Here is a 19,248-nt window from a genome sequence, read left to right as displayed (position 1 = left end):
TGTATCCCATTCCTCTCCTCTGACACTGACACCGCCACCACTCCGGAGCAGGATCTTATCGCCTCACACTTGGTCTACTTCGATAGCCTGCTGATAGGTTCATCTGTATCTCAAGTCTCTCTTCCATTCAGACACCAAAGCCATTTTCCTAAAGTGTCTTCCTTTCCCCAATTCAAAACGTTCAGATGCTTCCTACAGCCACCAGAAACAAATTTACAATTCTCCGGCATTTCAAGCTCTTCAGAACCCCCTCCTCCCCCTTTATCCAGTGACATTAGCCTGGTCGTTTCACGAACAAGCCACTCCATCTCTCGGCTCCTGGCATTTTCTCTGTTCCTCATCCCTGGAAGGAACGCTCTCCCTCTTCTGCTCTGACTACGGACCTCCTTGGGCTTCCTTTAAGTCTCTGTAAAGATTGAAAGTCTTCCCCAACCCCTCTTAATGGTCGTGACTTCCCTCTGTGAATTATTTCCTATTGATCCCGTACATAGCTTGCTTTGCATCTGCTTGCTTGCACGTCGACCCCACTAGGCTGTAAAGTCCTTGAGCGCAGGGACTACCTTGTGCCCCTTTTTAGGGTGCCCGTCGTGTCAAAATCAGTGGTTAGTGAATAACTCAGTGCTTTGGCGCGGGCACTCAGACACACAGACACACAGACACACACACGAGGTGGGGACGAGGAATACGACTTCTGTACTGACTACCTGTACTTGAACTGCTCCTCACCTAGACAGCCCAGTACCCAGTCTCTCCCTCATGCACCCCCCAACGTGTTTAGCCCAGGCCCCACCCTGGCCTTCCTATTGGTTGCTTCAGGGGAGGCTCGCGCTCCCTCTCCGGATTGGCTGTCCAGGGGGAGGCTCGCTTCCTCGCCCCCTCCTAAGGTGCCCCTTGGAGGCGGCTCCCGGCGTGGAGGAGCTGGGGGTGTTTCCGGGCCAAGATGGCGGCAGCGAGGGTCTTGCGGAGCTGGAGCAGGAGCGCCCGGCACCTGGTAAGGCCGGAGGGGCCGAGGGACGCGCGCGGATGTGGCCGCCGGGTGTGGCCAGGCCCAGAGCGTGGCTTTATCCTCTCGCGAGTTGGGTGAGGGGTCTCTGCGGGTCTTGGGGTGACGGAGGAGAGACGGAGAGACCCCCACTGGGGACGGGGAGCCCCAGGGAGGGGGCGAGCGGCACCCCGGGCTTGGACCCCGGCGCCCTCGGGCCCCACCCCGCCGGTCAGCACGCCCCCGACCTCCTCGCTGAGGTGACCGCCATCGCTGCGAGTTGGGTCACTCGCTCCTCGGCGCCCCGCATCCTGCCTTCCAGCATCCCCCACCTGTCCCCTGCCTCCGCTGTCCCCCCAAGCCCTTCTCCCGCCCGCTCAGCTCCACGTGCCTCCGCCCGGTCCTGGATACGTTCTCTGCCGTTCCACGTTCCAGAAGCCGGAGGAAGGGCGGCCGGGGCTCGTTGTCTGTGCCCCGCCGTGAGCAGTGACCTGCACGACTGACGGAGCGGGCGAAGCGCCCCCGAGAGCCGATGCCACGGCGGCATCCGTGTTATCCGCGTAGTGCTGCCGTTCTCCTGCCCGCCCCCCTCCCGCTTCTCCCCCACGTTACCTTGAATTTACTTGTTTTTCACATATTCTGTATGTATACAACGTGTCCCCAAAGTCTTGGTGCGGTGTTAAGCCTTGGGGACATCCTGTACTTGTCCAATGACTTGTTCTAGTTCCCCCTTCTGCACACGCTGTCTGTCTCTGTGCTCCAGGCAGCTCGCCAACACGGGAGTTTGGGTTTTTTAAAAGAACTTTACAAAACAAAACAACTTCTAAACTAAAAATAAATTGACAGCTGTATTTCAACATAACTGGCTTCCATTGTAATCCTGTGTCTTTTACGCATCTCAGAACATTTTTCCGAGGAGTCCAAAAGCTTCGCTAGACGTGACACAAAGAGGTTACACATCTCAGAGCTGGTAAATTGTAGAGGTTTCTAACTGAATTGGTGGAGAGAATTTCCTCATCTGGGAATTCCTTCTGTCAATTAAATCGCAGATTCAGTCCCTATTTCTATTCCTTATATGTGTGTGTACATGTTATTTCTGTTTATAAAACTGTGAGGGCAGTCATTTCAGCTATCTGGATCTTGGTTTCTTTCTCCATAAAGTGAGAGAGTTTTGTCTGGATAAAAGGCTACTAACTTTTTTTTTGTGTCATGGAACTTTTGACAGTCTGATTCAACTTTTAAGAATGATATGTGTAAGTGCATAAAATAATGTAGAAACAGTTACAAAGGAAACCAATTATGCTGAAATGCAGTTATAAAAATATATATATTTTCCAAACAAGTTCTCATATTTCAGGTTAAAAATACTTAGGCCTAGATGATATCCAAGATATTCCAGATCTAAACTCTGTGAAATGACGTATTCGATGCGTTGGCCAGATAATAGGGTATTACAATAATAACAATGAGAGCTAACGTTTACATTGTATTTACTATGGGCCAGATGCTGTGTTGAAAGCTTTGCAGTTATGTCATTTAGTATTTTTTTAACCTTATAATCAAACTCAAACTCAAAACAAAGTCAAGTGCAAGTCATGTCATTATTTCTCTGATGGCATGGTCTTCTTCAGCAACGAAGGACGAGCACACACACAACCTTATAATCTCATACTACCTTTTGATAATATAGTTTTAAAATTAGCATATGTATTGCACTATTCTCTTTATTTTTTTTTAAGTTGGTTGGACTTCAATCTTGACATGGATGGGAGCAGTTTAATTTATGATTTTGTATCTCCAGTGCCTGGCACATAAAAGGGGCTTAATAAATGTTTGTTGATTTATCTTCTTATGCTATCTGCTTCCCCTAACTTTGTCCCTCTTGCAAGCATTACTAGTGTGGTTTTTTTAAACTACTTATCTCCATCTATAGGTCTTTAAAGAACATAAATTGTAGAGAAGGTGTGTTTCTTCATCTTGGAATTACTTATTCTGATGATTTTACAGGTTCAGCTCCTATCCCTGTTTTTATCTCCCACTGTAGTATATTATTGCAGAAATCAGAAAAACTAAAAGAACTCTTAAGTAAACTAGAATTTAAATTATTTTTTCTATTAGCATTAACATACTAGCACAGAATTCATATCTTGAGAATTCATATTCTCATTTTGACCATTTTGGATTGTTTATATTAACAAAAAAACAAAAGTAGAATGGTCATAGATATTGAAACCTATGAGTAGTCCCCAAATAAATACCATCTCTGTGAATCCTGCCAAGAAAAATCATATATTTGACCAGTGTGAGTTTGAGAATTGGAGTTTTTAATGTGGAGACTGTTATACTCTGATTGCATTTTGGTGAATGTTTTATTAAATAGGGAAACCTTACCCAAGTAGTTGGTGATCTTGGCTTTGAAAACTTACTCTAGGATTATAGAATTTTAATTTAAGCCAGAAGAGGGTTTAAAAATCACATAGTCCAGCCCCCATTGGAAGAAATTGAGGCCCAAATCACTGTTAGTGAATGGCAGAACCAGAACTAGAACTAGTCATATCCTCCAGTAGAATGTCAGCTTTTTGAAAGAAAAAACTATCTCACTTGTTTGTAGTCCTAGAGGGTAATGTGTGTATGTATGTGGGATTTACATTTGATCTTATTTTTCCGTTTTTAGCACCTATTCTATACCATGTGTTGTCAGGCATATTGAACTGCTATCTATAGAGTGCTGAAAAGTTTGCAAAATGCTTTAACCTACATTCTATCATCTGAACATCATAATCATATGAGAGCAGGAACTGCCATTTTAAAGATGAGAAAACAGAGGCTAAGAAAGGCTAAGTGATCTTTCCAACTGCAGATTCATCAGAGATGAGATTGAATCCAGCCTTCTTGACAGCACCCAGTTCCCACTGTGGTATATTGCTTGTCACAAGTTTGATGTATGAATGTTGAATGGGACTCTGTTCTAGGCCCTTTTCTGTGTACCATTTCCCTTCATGATTTCATCACTTCTCATGATTGAATTACCACTTTTATGCTGCTGATTCTCAAATCTACTTATCTAGCGCTAACCTTCTTGCTGACCATCAGACTAACATTTTCAGCTGCCTATTGGACATCTCCCAAGGATAAAGAGACAAATTTTAGCATGTAAGAATTTCTTAATTCATGCTTTCTTATACTTATCATCATTTTGTCTACCCTTCCAAAAAAAAAAGAGGAATTTTTCAAGCCAACAAGCATTTATTAAGTGCCTACTATTGACTTGTTTGATTTTGCTATGAGGTAGATAATAATGTTGAAGGAGAAGTATGAGACACAGAAGAAACTTGTGAGAATTTGTGAAAGTTAAGTCTTTACTATTTAAAAATTTTATTTTTAGCCCTTTCCAGCACCCAATTTTTATGTATTATGACAGTTAAAATTTGTAAAATAGGATTTCTCATTTCACATTTGAAAAGAATAGTTATTTTAGAAAACTTTTTTTATGAAGGTAGAAATAGGTGACTCTGGGTTATTTACGTTTTAGGGTAGAGACTTGCCCAATGAGAAATTCTTTATTAACCCTTTAGTAATTAGTAGGCACTTAGCCATTATTAGGAACTTTAGGAGGAAACCCCAACATGGCTTTTTTACTTGTAGGTCATGTATTTGGTGTCTTGCCTGAAAAGGACCAAGTCTTTCTTCTTGCTTGGAAATAGTTTGTATTAGAATATAGTCAGTCAGCCAATAGGCACTTAAGTGCTTCCTTTGTGCCAGGATCTTTGCTAAGTTCTGGGGATGTGGAGAAAGGCAGAAATACAGTCTCTGACCTCAAGGAACCCACATTCCAGTGGAGGAAAACAGCATGCGAACAGCCATGTTTTTACAAGAAATGTACAGCTTAAATGGAAGGTACTGTCAGAGGTACTAACATTAAGGGGACTGGGGAAAGGCCTTGTAGAAGATGGGACTTTAAATGAGACTTGAAGATCAGAAGAATCCATGAGAGTGCGGTGAGGAGGGAGAGCATTCTAGGCACGGCAGACAGCCAGTGCCAGTGCTCAGAGTTGGAGGTAGAGTGTCGTGTGGAAAGAAGAGCAAGGAGGACAATGTTACCAGCTTGTATATAGGATGTGAAGAAGAGAATAGAAAGGTAGGAAGGGCCTAGGTTATGAAGGGCTTTAAAAGGCAAACAGGATTTTATATTTGATCCTTCAGGTAATGGGGAACTACCAGACTTTAATATGGTCCTAGGACCTAGGATAACCCCAAATAATTTTAATGAAAGAATAGGAAGCATTTTACAAAATTATGAAATTAATAATACCTTGCAATAGCCTTTATAAAACTTTGTGCTCTATTAATTAAAAACAAACCATAACCTTTTTTCTCCTTAAAACTAACAGTTACTTTCCCTATTCTAAAACCATCTGTTTAAACTGTTATAAATTATGTAACAGGACATTCTCAGGCATGTTGAGTTAGCTCATGAAGTTTCTGAGCCTTTAAAAATATCTCATGTTGGTCATGTAGAAGACAACATGGTGTGGTAGAGCTAGATTTGGTGAGAATGGAAGTGCCTTAAAGACAGAGAATGAAACTTCATTAAAGGCAGAGATTGGGTTTTTTTGGTCTTTGGCACATATTTAGCACTTAAAAAATGCTTCTCAGTTGATTAGATTCAAAGACCTTATTTAAATCTTGGCTCTATCATTTCCTGCCTTTTGGAACTTGGGCAAGTCACTTAAGGAGATTTACTTTCCTTCTCTGGGAAATGAGGGAATAGGACTAAATGATTTCAAAGGTTCCTCCAAATGCAAAAGCCAATTTAATAGCTAATTGTAGCCCACGTTTAAAAAAAATTTATAAGTGAAATTTTAAGTTTTCAGAATTTCAGACTTTGATTAAAGTAGTTATATGCATTTAGTTAGGATAGCTATGTGGCAAGAACTTGGAGTCGTGAGTTCAAAATCAAGCTTAGTCACTTACTAGCCATGTGACTTTGGACAAGTCACTTAACTTCTCTCAATCACAGTTTCCTCATCTGTTCAGTTAAGATAATAATAGCACCTATCTCCTGGGGTTGTTGTGAGGAACAAAGGAAATATATGTAAAAGGCTTTGCAAACCTTTTTTGTTGTTCATTTGTTCAGTTGTGTCTGACTCTTTGTTACCACATGGCTAAAAGCTTGCCAGGCCTTGTTATATACTCCACCAGCTCTTGAAGTCTGTCCAAGTTGATATTCATTGTTTCCATGATATTACCTATCCATCTCATCCTCTGCCATCCTCTTTTCAATGAGCCCCATTTTCTCATTATGTGACCAAAATATTTAACCGTCAGCTTCAATATTTGACCTTCAAATCTCCTTGCTGTATAAGGGACTTCCAAAAGTCTTCTCCAGCACCAATTTGAAAATATCAGTTCTGTGGTGCTTAGCTTTCCCAATAATCCAACCTTCACAGCCATATATTGCTACTGGAAAAACCATAGCTTTGACTATACAAACGTTTGTCAGGAAGGTAATGTCTCTGCTTTTTAGTATGCTGTCCACATTTGTCATAGTTTTCCTTTCATTTAGCAAGCATCTTTTAATTTCATGGCTACATTCGCTGTCTGTAAGAATACGAAACTCACACTGCTTCCATTTTTTCTCCCTCTATTTGCCAAGAAGTGATGGGGCTAGTTGCCAAGATTTTAGTTTTATTTTGTTTTTCTTTACCCATAAATTTATTTATTTTTAATTTTCAGCCTTCACTTCCATAAGATTTTGAGTTCCAGATTTTCTCCCCATCTTTCCCCTTCCCCAATCCCAAAAAATCATGTAATTTGATATAGACTCTATACATACATTCATATTAAACCTATTTTCACATTAGTCATGTTGTGAAGAAGAATTAGAACCAATGGGAGAAAACAAGAAAGAAGAAACAAAAAAAAAGAGAGCAAATAATATGCTTCAACCAGCATTCAGACTCCATAGTTCTTTTTCTGGATGTGGACAGAGTTTTCCATCATGAGTTTTTTGGAGTTGTCTACATATCCTTGCATTTCTGTCAAAGTTAGCCATAGTACAGTATGAATATTACTATGTACAATGTTCTGGTTCTGCTCACTTCACTTAGCTTCAGTTCATGTAAATCTAGATTTTTCCGAAATCCTCCTGCCCATCATTTCTTATAGCACATTAGTATCCCATTACATTCATATATCACAACTTGTTCAGCCATTCCCCAGCTGATGGGCATTCCCTCAAAATTTTCAATTCTTGACCACCACAAAAAGAGCTTCTATAAATATTTTTGTACATGTGGGTCCTTTTCCCATTTGTGTGATCTCTTTGGGATACAGATCTTGAAATGGTATTGCTGGGTCAAAGGGTATGCAACATTTTTATAGCCCTTTGGGCATAGTTCCAAATTGCTCTCCAGAATGGTTGAATCAGTTCACAACTCCACCAGCAATATATTAGTGTTCCAGTTTTCCCACATTTTCCTCAACATTTGTTATTTTCCTGTTTTGTTATGTTAGCCAATCTGATAGGTGTGATGTGGTACCTCAGAATTGTTTTGATTTGCATTTCTCTAATCAATAGTGATTTAGAGCATTTTTTCGTATGACTATGTAGATAGCTTTAATTTCTTCATCTGAAAACTACACGTTCATATACTTTGATCAATTGGGAAATCTTGTATTCTTATAAATTTGACTCAGTTCTCTAAAAATTCTTTCCCAGTTCTCTGCTTCCCTCCTAATCTTGGTTGCCTTGGCTTTGTGTAAAAACTTCAATTTAATGTAATCAAAATTATCCTATTTTGTATTTCATACTGTTCTCTATCTCTTATTTGGTCATAAATTCTTCCATTCTCCATAAATCTGACAGGTTTGCTTATAGTATCAGTCTTTATATCTAAATTGTGTACCCACTTAGTTTCTGCCATGCTATTTTTCCAATTTTCCTAGCAGTTTTTGTCAAATCATGAGTTCTTATCCCAGAAGCTGGACTCTTTGGGTTTATGAAACAGGAGATTACTATAGTCATTGACTACTATACCTAGCCTATTCTACTGATCCACCACTCCTGTTTCTTAGCCAGTACCAAGTGGTTTTGATGATTGCTGCTTTATAGTACAATTTAAGATCTGGTATGGCTAGTCCACTTTCCCTTGCATTTCTTTTCATTAATTCCCTTGATATTCTGGACCTTTTGACCTTCCAGATGAATTTTGTTATTATTTTTTCTAGCTCTGTATAATAACGTTTGATAGTTTGATTGGTATGACATGATCTTAATTTTGTTTTTTTTTTTTAAGGTTAAGCTTCAAGCCAGCTTTTACAGTCTCTTCTTTCACCTAAATCAAGAGACTTCTTCATTCTTCCTCACTTTCTGCCATCAAAGTGATATTGTCTGAATATCTGAGATTGTTAATATTTTTCCCAGTAACTTTAATTTCAGCTTTTGATTCATCTCACCTGCAATTTCACATAATGTACTCTTCATATAAGTTAAATAAGGTGACAATATACAGCCTTGATGCACTCCTTTTCCAATCTTAAACCATTCAGTTGTTCCAGGTTCAGTTCTAATTATTGCTTCTTGACCTGTGTACAGGTTCCTCAAGAGACAAGTAAGATGATCTTGTACTCCCTTCTCTTTGAGGACTTGTGATCCACACAACCAAAGGGTTTGGTGTAGTCAATGAAACAGAAATAGATTTTTTTCTGGAACTCTCTTGCTTTCTCTATAATCCAGCAAAAGTTGGAAATTTGGTCTCTAGTTCCTCTGCCTCTTTGGAAACCAGTCTGCTCTTTTGATAATTCTCAATTTACATATTGCAGAATCTTAAGCATAACCTTTCTGGCATGTGAAATGAGTGCAGTTGTTCTGCAATTTGAACATGCCTTGACATTGCCCTTCTTTAGGACTGAGATATAAACTGATTTTTTCAAATCCAGTGGCCACTGTTAAATTTTCCAAGTTTGCTGACATATTGAGTACAACACATTAGTAGCAAAATCTTTCAGGATTTAAAATAACTCAGCTGGAATTTCATCCCCTCCACTAGCCTTATTGTTATCACTGCTTCCTAAGGCCCAGTTGAGTTCATTCTCCAGGATGTCTGGCTCTAGATCAGTAACCACATCATTGTGGTTAGTGGTTATTGATAATATTAAGATCTTTCTTGTATAGTTCTTTTGTGTAGTCTTGCTACTTCTCCTTAATCTCTTCTGCTTCTTTTAAGTCCCTACAACTTTTGTCTTTCAGCATGCTGATTTTTGCATGAAAACATTCCCTTGATATCTCTAATTTTCTTGAAGAAATCTTTCCCATACTATTGTTTCCTTCTACTTCTTTGTGTTGCTCATTTAAGAAAACCTTCTTATTTCTCCCTGCTATTCTCTGAAATTCTGCATTCAGTTGAGTATATCTTTCCTTTTCTCCTTCACCTTTCATTTTCCCTTTTTCCTCAGCTGTTTGTAAAGCCTGGTCAGAGAACTATTCTGCTTTCTTGTTCTTCTTTTTCTTTGGAATGTTTTTTGTTGCTGCCTCCTGTACAGCATTGCAAACCTCTGTCCATAGTTCTTCAGGCACTCTGTCAGATATAATCCCTTAAATCTATTCATCACCTCTACTTCATATTCATAGGAATATTATTTAGGTCATACATAATATGGTCTAATGGTTTTTCTTTCTTTGATTTACATATCTGAATTTTGCAATAAGTTCATACTCTGAGCCACAGTAATCTCTAGGTCTTGTTTTCATTGATTATTTTGAACTTCTCTATCTTTAGCTGCAAAATATATAATCATTCTAATTTCTATATTGATAATCTGGTGACGTCACCTTTTGGGTTGTTGAAAATGGGTGTGATGACCAGTGGGTTTTCTTGACAAAACTAATATCTTTGCCTTGCTACATTTTGTACTCCAAGACCAAACTTCCCTGTTATTCCAGTTATCTGAGTTCTTCCTTTAGCATTCCAATCCCCTGTAATGAATGTGTCCTCTTTTTTAGTATTTTTTTCTAGAAGATGCTGCAGGTCTTCATAGAACTGATTACCTTTGGCCTCCAGCATCAGTGGTTGGAGCACAAACTTGTATTACTGAGTTTGCCTCATCTATAAAATAAGCTGGAGAAAGAAATGACAGACCACTCCATTATCTTTGCCAAGAAAACTCCAAATGGTGTCACATAGAGTCAGATACAATTGAAACAATTAAACAACAAAAAATGCTCACCATTGTTATCTAGGTTTACTTATTTCTTTGAAGTTTACATATTGTTCTTTCTTCTGGTATCCTGAATCCTTCCAAATCCGTGAGAGAAACTAATCTAGTTTTATTGGAGATGGGGACAGTACAGGATAGTGAGGAAAATGAGTGTTGGAGTAGAGAGAACCCCGTGAACCATGAGAAGAGAGATCAGTAGGAAAGGATTAAAAGACAAATTATAACACTTAAGAATTTGTAATTCCTGTTTTCTTATATTTAGCCTCATTTTGTCAACCTTACAAAAAATGGAAATTTTTCATGCCAGCAAGTGTTTATTATAAGTGCCTACTATGTGCCTGACGCTGTGGTTTTTCTTTTTCAAAAAAGTCAGAGTAGGCATCATAAAATAGCTCTCTTCTTATGAGAGACCCAAGAATTTTGACCATGTTTTTGTCTGTGTATCTGTCGTTGTTTTTATTAGTATATGTCTGCCATTGTTGTTTTAATCTATACTTTCATGTTTACAGACTTCCCAGTGTCTTGATAATGAAACATAAGTATTTATAATTTTATAAGTATTATGGTGAATTTTGCATTCGGTAATATAATGAAAAAATCTTTTGGATTATTCATAAAGAAAAAATGCCTTTAAAAAGTGGCATCCTCTCTGGGTTCACTCTTCCAGCTTCCACAACATTGGCAGGCTGGGTCCCTAGAGGGCGGATGACTACTCTTTCCCTTAGGGAATTGGGGATGGTGTTTTGTTCGATACAAGCCCCCAACAGATTATTCAGTTGATATCTGTTAACCAACCAAAGTTACTTAGCTTTTTTTAGTTAAGGGTGACAAATTTTTTTGTCACCTTCTCCCACTAGATCTAGAACCCCGAGGTTGCCTTCCCTAAGTGTGTCTAATTTGTCCTAGTCTCCCAGTGCAAATGCTTGCTGTCAGCCTCTGCTGTTCCAGAACAATACTAAGAATGCCTGCCAATGGCTTCAGATCTTCTGACCTTTTGAACCTCACAAGGTCATCCCCTGGTAAAGAAGGCAAGGGAAGGAGACAGAGACTCCCCCTCCATTCCTCAACAGTTCCCTTTCAAGGGCTTGGCAGGAATTGCTCCATCCTAAGTTGGCCTCCTTTTGGAATACTGGACTCTGAAACTGGCTTACTGTTTTATCCAAACCCCACAGGGTGTGACTGATTTTCTTCATCTAATCCCAATATAATTCCCATGTAGCGTTATCTCATTTTATGTAATGACTTGAAATATTTCATTCCTTCCAAATTGATTAAGGGCTTTTTTGCTCCTATTTTATCCCTTTGATTTGATTCAAGGGTATCTGAGTTATTCACACCAATTTTACAATATATTGATTTTGTAATGCCAAAGAGGTATTCCCACCTGATAAAAGTATGGTATATATGGAGTCGGGGGGTGGGGGGTGGGGGTGGGGTGTGTAGGACACACCTCTTCTACATTAAAGATGGGCTAGCATGGTGTAATGGAAAGAACACCTTCTTGGGAATCAAGAGTCTGGGTTTTAGTCCTGGCTCTGCTACTAATCAATCAGCTATCATAACCTGGGTACATTATTTAACCTTTCTTGGTTGTTGGCACATCCTATTCTCTCCTTCCCCCTCATTACCTCTCATTATCTTTGTATATATTTTTGAATTTACTTATGTGTGTACATGTTACTTCCTGAAGTGGAATATAAATAAATACTTTGTGGAGGGGACTATTTCGGTTTTTGTTTTTATATCCTCAGTGTCTAGCATAGTGACTGCAATAGCAGGTGTTTAATAAATTCTTGTTCATTAATTTTATTATCCACAATGAAAGCCTCCATTAGACTAGATAATCTCTAAGGTCCTTCCACCTTTAAAACTCAGTGTTCTACTCAAATATCATGATTAAGTAATTGTTATAACTTTAAATTATAGCAGGAAAATCTATCAGAATAACAATAAAACATTTTAACCAAGTCATAGTCATCATGCTGTAATCACCTGCTTGGTTGGACCCAGTCAGGCAAGTCAACCTTTTTGAGCCTCAGCTTCCTCTTTTGTAAATGGGATGATAATGTCTGTAGTACTTATATTACAGAGTTCTAATGATCAAATAAGATAAGGTAAATAAAGTGGTTTGCAAACTTGAAAGCATTGCACAAATGTAAGCTACTATAATTATTGTTTTTAGAGCTGAAAGAGACCTTAGAAATTATCTAATCCAACTTCACAGATAGTTTGTTAGATTCTGATAATTCATTTTTTCATTCGTTAGATTGAATGAAATTCTTACTAACTACTTGAAATTTCTTACTAATTTTGTATCATATAGGACATTTTAAAATATACTTTAAAAAGACTATGAAAATATACCTAAGCAGTTGTGTGATTAAGGGAATAAATCTAATTGTAAGGAGGAAAGTATACTAAATAGGCCTCCTAAATCTCTTCATTGGACTAGGTTTAAAAACGTGTTATAGTAAATATTTGGACTTTTGTTGATTTCATATAAAGGTATTAAAAATACAGTGTTAGGTGAAATGATATTATGGGGAGGGAGGAATTAGGAACACCATTTTAAGTTGGGTAATTCACAAAATGATCTTTTGTAGTATTGTTTGATTATGTTGTGGTAATAATAACTATAAAATTAATGTTGATTGGGGCAGTCTTATGTGATTATATAGAAATCCTTATGAAAATATGAATGAAATTATCTATTATTGCTAAATGTGATTTAAAAAACTTACAGCATAGATTGGGTGGTTTTTATTGTTATATTACTGCACATTCTAATTCTTTATGTAACCAACTAGTTTTCAATATCTATTTTAATTTAAAATAAACGTAATACTAAGGTATATATTTGATAAGAACCTCAGTATAATTTTTACAGAAGTTTAACTTTTTCTTTTTATTCCTCTAGAGTTGTGTTCATCATATACAAATGTGCAATAGTATTCATGTTGTGAAGCCAAAATATACATGTCTCTTTGGTTATTCTTCTTTCAAGTTTAGTCATCCACACCGATTATTGAGAACATCTAGTAGTAAGTATGGACTTTAGCGGGAAACATTTTTTATATATATATGTATGTATGTAGGTATATATGTACATATATACATATATAGCACATAATATGTACATATAATATATAGCATATAACATACATATAACACACATATATAGCGTATAACATATATACATATATGAGTGTTTTATATCACATATGATTATTTTCCCCTAAGCACTTCAGGGTACTTTAAAGAACCTGGGAAGAAATTACATGGAATTTATAAGACTAAATAAGATAATTTGTCCACTTTCCCTTTCTCTGTATTTCAGTTGTTCTTATATTGGGCATTGGTTGCCCTCACATGAATCCTCCATACTCTGACCTTCTTTCACTCTGAGGATCAAATAGGATTGTGAGATGGCTATCTGATATTTACTGTGTGGTCTGTAGTGAAGGGAGAATCTGCATCTATGGGAAGGCACTAGCAGTGAAAGGAGAATAAAATGCCTCCCTTAATCATTGCTCTTTTGGTGTGACTGTTCAGCTAGTTCCAAATTCACCTAATTGCTGTTATTTATAAAATACTTTTCCATCTTTTCTATAACAATGCCATGAGAGACTTCGTCAAGTACTTTGTTAAAATCTATATAAATTATATCTATAGTATTCTCCGGGCCCTGCTTCTGATTTTCTCGACTTCTTTCTCCACCATCTCCAGTATCTCTTCATCCTGGAAGTTTGATTGTTTCCCCTGGAACCTCCATTTTTAATCTTTTGTCAGGATGAGATCACAAGACTACAATGACTGGGCTTAGTACAAATTAGCAAAATCTCTTGTCAGCCCTTACTGCACCAAGACAGACGTGTTATTAGTCCCTAATTGCTTTACTGTCCCACCCTCTGATTATTTGACACATTCTTAACTTTTTTTTGATTTTCCCATGACATCCTCCACTCTCTCAGTTGAGGACCTCATCCACCGAGCTTCTAAGGTGATTTTTCTCAGGTGCAGGTCTGACCATCTCACTTCTATGATTATTGAGTAACCAGGGCTTTCTGTAATTTCCAAGATCCAATATAAAGTTTTCTCGGTCATTTAAAGCTCTTCACAACATGACTTTTCTTGCTTTCTATTCTTACACTTCTCTCCACCTACTCTCTGATCCAGCTACAGTGGCCTACTTATTGCAGTTTTGACTGTGGCATTGCACTTCCTCTTTTTGTGTCTTTGAAATGACTATCTTCCATGCCTTCTGGTCTCTTACTTTCACCTCATGATTTTTCCCTGGCTTTCTTCAAGATCAGGTCTCACCTTCTGTAGAAGGCTTTTCCTGGTGCCTCCACTGCCAGTGCCTTTCCCTCTCAGATTGCCTTCCATCTATTCTGTATTTGCCTTGTATGTACAGTACATAATTATTCACATGTCTCCTCCATTAATAGTGTGAGCTTATTGAGGGCAAGATCTGTTTTTTGCCTTTTTTTGTATCATAGCACTTAGTACATAGTAAGGGAGCATATAGTTAAGTGCTTAATAAATGCTACTTGACTGACTGTCTAATTCAATTTTGGTGCTGTTAAGAGGGCAATAGTCTCTAGGACCCAGAATGTCCTGGTATATTGTGCCCAGTTCAGACCATCTCTGGCATATTGTGTTTAGTTTTAGGAACCACATTTTAGTATTTTAGTAATAGCTACTAAGTTGAAAGAATTCCCATGGTGTGTGAAGTCAAGTACACTCATGATCAGTTTGTTTGCATAGGTTTATTTAAGAATACACTTGGGTAGAAGTTAGCTGTCTTAAGGTGATCATTAGCAGCAGCTGATCTTTATGAAGCTCCTTTCCTGCATGGTGATTATTCTGGGGAATACAACAGTTAGCAAGAATTTTCTCCATACCAATCAAAACTACTATTAGAGCTAAGGAACCTATCTCCTGAGGAGACTCTCCATAGAGTGGTTTCTGCCTTAAGTATGATCCTATTATATAAAAATGTTCTTTGAACTTGACCCATTGCAGATGGTATTTTTTTGTATAGTTTTCTCTACTCTAAGGACAAATACTGAGCAAGTTTCTGGGTTTAAGTGACACAGTTTGGGTGGAACTGCCATGTTTCCTGACCTTCCACAACATGATGAGTTGGAGAGCCTGGCATGCCTTTCAGATAGGTGTAGTAGGAGGAGTGACTAACATACTGGATGATAGTGTTGTGGTGGGCAAGGCTTAACCCAGGCCTATATAGTAATTCAGTCTTTGGAGTTAAAATACACTGAGCACTTGGGTAGCATAAAAAATAATTTAAAAAAATGCTAATTGAAACATTAGAAGAAAGAAATTCTAAGTTAAAATGATACAAAATGCTATTATTTGTCCACCCAACCCCTGCCCCCAAGACTCTTAGGACAGTTGTCCTACTTGCTATCAGAGCTCAGGTGTATTCTCTGTAGCAGTTCATTCTTGGCTCGGTCTTTTTAATATTTGGGTGCCAAGGAACTAAATGACCTTCCTGAGCCTAAAGGGATTACTAGCATATACAAGTAGAAATGCTGCCTAATGTGTGAGATGCCAGGTGGTGTTCCTGGGGAAGCAAAGTAAATGAGAGCAAAGGGGCCAGGATTAAAGGGAAAAGGAAGGAAGGACTTCTGGCCAAACTGACTGCCTGAATGAGAAGTAGGCCTCTCAGCTACCATGTATCTGCTTTGATAAATCCCTGAAGTTGGCACCAGTCCAAATAATCATCAAGAAATCTAATAAGAAACTACAGTAAGTGATATCTTCCAAATGAACTTGCCCAAAAAAGCAGCCAGAACAAGTTTCTTTAGGTTCTTGCTGTCACTTTGTACAGTTTTCCCTTAGCAAGTTACTCTCCTCTTGAGGCTTTTCATTATTACCTTTATTTGGTTGTAAGAAGACTATTTGATACATGAAACTATTATTTTGTGGGATGGGCCTTACATGGAAAGAGTACCATGCTATCAGTCAGAACACATACTTCTAATTGTTTGTCAGCTTACTATGTATCTTTGAACAAATTATTAAAGCTTTTCACATGTTAAAAATATGATAATTCCTTCCCTTTACAACCTTGTGGTGGAATCCTTTGAGAATCTAATCAAATGTTAGAATTGAAAACATTCTGATGTGTTTGAGGAAAAAAGGTGTTAATATATTTATGTATGTGGTATACATTTATGATGGTTTCTTTTCTTTGAAGCTATAAATGGACAAATCCTTCAGTTTAAACTCTCAGACATTGGAGAAGGGATTACAGAAGTGACAATTAAAGAATGGTAAGTTGACTATAGCATTTTCTTGAAAAAACTCAGTACTTACCAAAGAAGATAATTATTTGAATAATCATAAACAGGGTTCATCTTTACATTGAATAATAATGATGATAGCTAACATTTATATATCTCTTGCTGTGTGCTAAGCACTTTACAATCATTTCATTTAATCTTCATAACAACCTTGGATTAGATGCTATTCTTAACCCCATGTTACATGTGAGGAAACTGAGGCAAACAGATTATATGACATACTCGGTCACACAACTAGTAAGTGTCTGAGGTCAAATTTGAACCTGGTCTTCCTGATTCCAAGCCTGATGCTGTGTGCCACTGTTTTCAATTTTGGACGTGTAGAACTAGTTCCAGCAATATGTTGTTGTAAATTGTTTCAGTTGTGTCCAACTCTTTGTGACCCTATTTGGGGTTCTTGACTTGTACTGGAGAGATTTGCCACTTTCCTCTCCAGCTCATTTTACAGCTGAGAAACTGAGGCAAACAGGGTTAAGTGACTTTCCCAGGGTCACACAGGTAAGTAGTAAGTGTCTGAGGCCAGATCTGAACTCAAAAAGAAGAGGCTTCCTGACTCCAGGCCGTGTCTATTGCATTGCCTAGCTGCCCCATCCAGTGATATGTTTGGTGGCATAAAATAACAATTTGACTTAGCTTTTTGAAAATCTGATTATTGTGTTTGTCCTTTTTTATTTTCTCAAACATTTTCTCTGTGTATTCCTGTTTACATACTCTCAATCCCCAGAAGGTAGAAATGAACCCCTGAGAAGTTCAGTGTTAATAACAATGTAGCTATTAACATATTTTTGAATAAGCATTTATGAGGACCTGAGACTTGATAAGGACTCAAACTTGATGTTTATAAATTTGATAGTGAAAAAGTTATTTAAGTCTGTGGTTTAGCCTATGTTGAAATGACTACTACTTATTTTTTACCTTGTACTGGACAGAATTTGTTTATATGATCAAATTGTAGCTAATCATCTTGGAAGTTTTATTTAGATGCAAAAATTTCTATTTAACTTAAATGTCATTCCCTCTCTCCAAAACGCTCATGTTAAAAAATAAAGTAAAACAAAGCCTACTTTCTCATACTTAATGAGGATGCCAAGATAAGGAAATACAAAACATTTGAAAAACTAGATCACTGCTACCTACCATGTTACCCTACTGTCCTAATTTTTTTTTAGTCTGGAAAGGTGAAAAAAAACTAAAAATGAGTGTAACACGAGTATGTAAAATTGGGAAGGGACTGGATAGGGAAGATGGATTTGTTGAACGGATTCCAAAATCAGTAGTAAAGGGCACCCTTTGAAAGTTCATAAACATAAATAGAAGATAAAAGAAAGTGCTGTTTTGTATGTGTATTTCTGGAAGCCATTTTCTTAAGAGATCTTTAGGATCAAAGGATTTAGAACTTGAAGACATCATGGAGGTTATTAGCTCCACTCCATTCATTTTACAGATGAGGAAACTGATGTAGAACAGAAAATATTAGTTTTGAGAAAGATTAGGCTAATTAATGGATACTTGTTTTTGAGGTCAAATAGGAATGTTTGGGATATAGTTATAGATTTCTTGGGTTTGATGTGGAGAGCATCCGTGGTCTTATACAAAATAACTGTTCTAACAGAGACAGAATATTAAATGAGATAGCTTATCAATCTGACCTCATATAGCATATATACTCTTAAGATGTTTTGTGTTTTAGATTGTTTATGTAATTTTGCATTTTTCCTTTTAGGTATGTAAAAGAAGGAGATACTGTATCTCAGTTTGATAGCATCTGTGAAGTACAAAGTGATAAAGCTTCTGTTACCATCACTAGTCGTTATGATGGTATCATTAGAAAACTCTACTATGCTGTAGATCAGATTGCCCTTGTGGGGAAGCCATTAATAGACATAGAAACAGAAGCTTTAAAAGGTATTGTAAAGTGTGTTAATCCATTTTGTTAAATGTATAACTGCTATCTTTTTCAGTTGTCACAAGATCCCCCCCCCAGTTAATTTAATGGTTTTTGAAGAAGCTATGCAAGTTTGTTTTTTCAAGTATCTTTTAGGTTTTTGATTGTGTTTCACCTAAACAGAAAAAATTAAAAAAAGGAACCTCTGTTATATAGTTCATAAATTGATCAGTTAAGTTTCTGGTATGCCATGTCACCATTGCTGAGAAAAACATGTGCCTGTATATTAGCTGGAGGTCATATGTGACCTAAACATCTCAGCAGTTGGTGATGACTTTAATAATCTCTTTCACAATTAAATTAAGAAATGTGAAAAAAGTTATAGGAAACAGAGGGCATTTCTAGTTGGCAGTGGCTGCTAAATTCTAAGTTCAGTGCTTAATTTAATCCCTATTCTGCTTAAGGCACCATGGTGTAATTACTAGTAATGCAAAGACCAAAACCAAATAGTCCCTGTCCCAAGGAAATTAAGTCCCAATGGGGAGATATAGCATGTATACAAGCAAGTCTATAAAGGTCTACAGAAAGTAATTTCAGAAAGGACAGAAATAAAAGTAAAGAAGGAAGAAAGAAGTAAGCCAAAATAGAAGCAGTAGTTATGGAGACAGCAAACAGCAGACACTGTAGAAGAGTTGAACGACGAGAAAAATGACAACAAAGGAAAATGACAAGAGTTCTCCTGGCTGGGTGAGGTGAGAAGGGTAGATAGCATTCCTCCAGCGCAGGACTTCAGACACCTCCTTGGGCTGCACTGCAGGCACAGGGTCCAGAGATCT

The 19,248-nt window shown here is 37.7% G+C and overlaps 1 protein-coding gene across 4 annotated transcripts in view; it reads left to right on the top strand.

Annotated features, from left to right (window-relative positions):
• Window positions 1–852: 852 nt before the first annotated feature.
• Window positions 853–19,248, top strand: part of DBT (dihydrolipoamide branched chain transacylase E2) — a 62,722-nt gene continuing 44,326 nt past the window's right edge. Inside the window, exons 1-4 of one of the 4 annotated variants that reach the window (XM_072644123.1) lie at window positions 853–991; window positions 13,119–13,242; window positions 16,422–16,497; window positions 18,251–18,432. In XM_072644123.1, the coding sequence (XP_072500224.1) occupies window positions 941–991; window positions 13,119–13,242; window positions 16,422–16,497; window positions 18,251–18,432 (433 nt within the window). In that variant the 5' untranslated portion in view covers window positions 853–940. The remainder of the gene's footprint in view (window positions 992–13,118; window positions 13,243–16,421; window positions 16,498–18,250; window positions 18,433–19,248) is intronic. The other 3 variants (XM_072644122.1, XM_072644124.1, XM_072644125.1) reach the window with 3 other exon arrangements.

The sequence above is a fragment of the Notamacropus eugenii genome, chromosome 2 (assembly GCF_028372415.1).
Source record: "Notamacropus eugenii isolate mMacEug1 chromosome 2, mMacEug1.pri_v2, whole genome shotgun sequence".
In the NCBI taxonomy this organism is placed as follows: domain Eukaryota; kingdom Metazoa; phylum Chordata; class Mammalia; order Diprotodontia; family Macropodidae; genus Notamacropus; species Notamacropus eugenii.
This window is presented reverse-complemented; position numbering and strand designations above follow the sequence as displayed.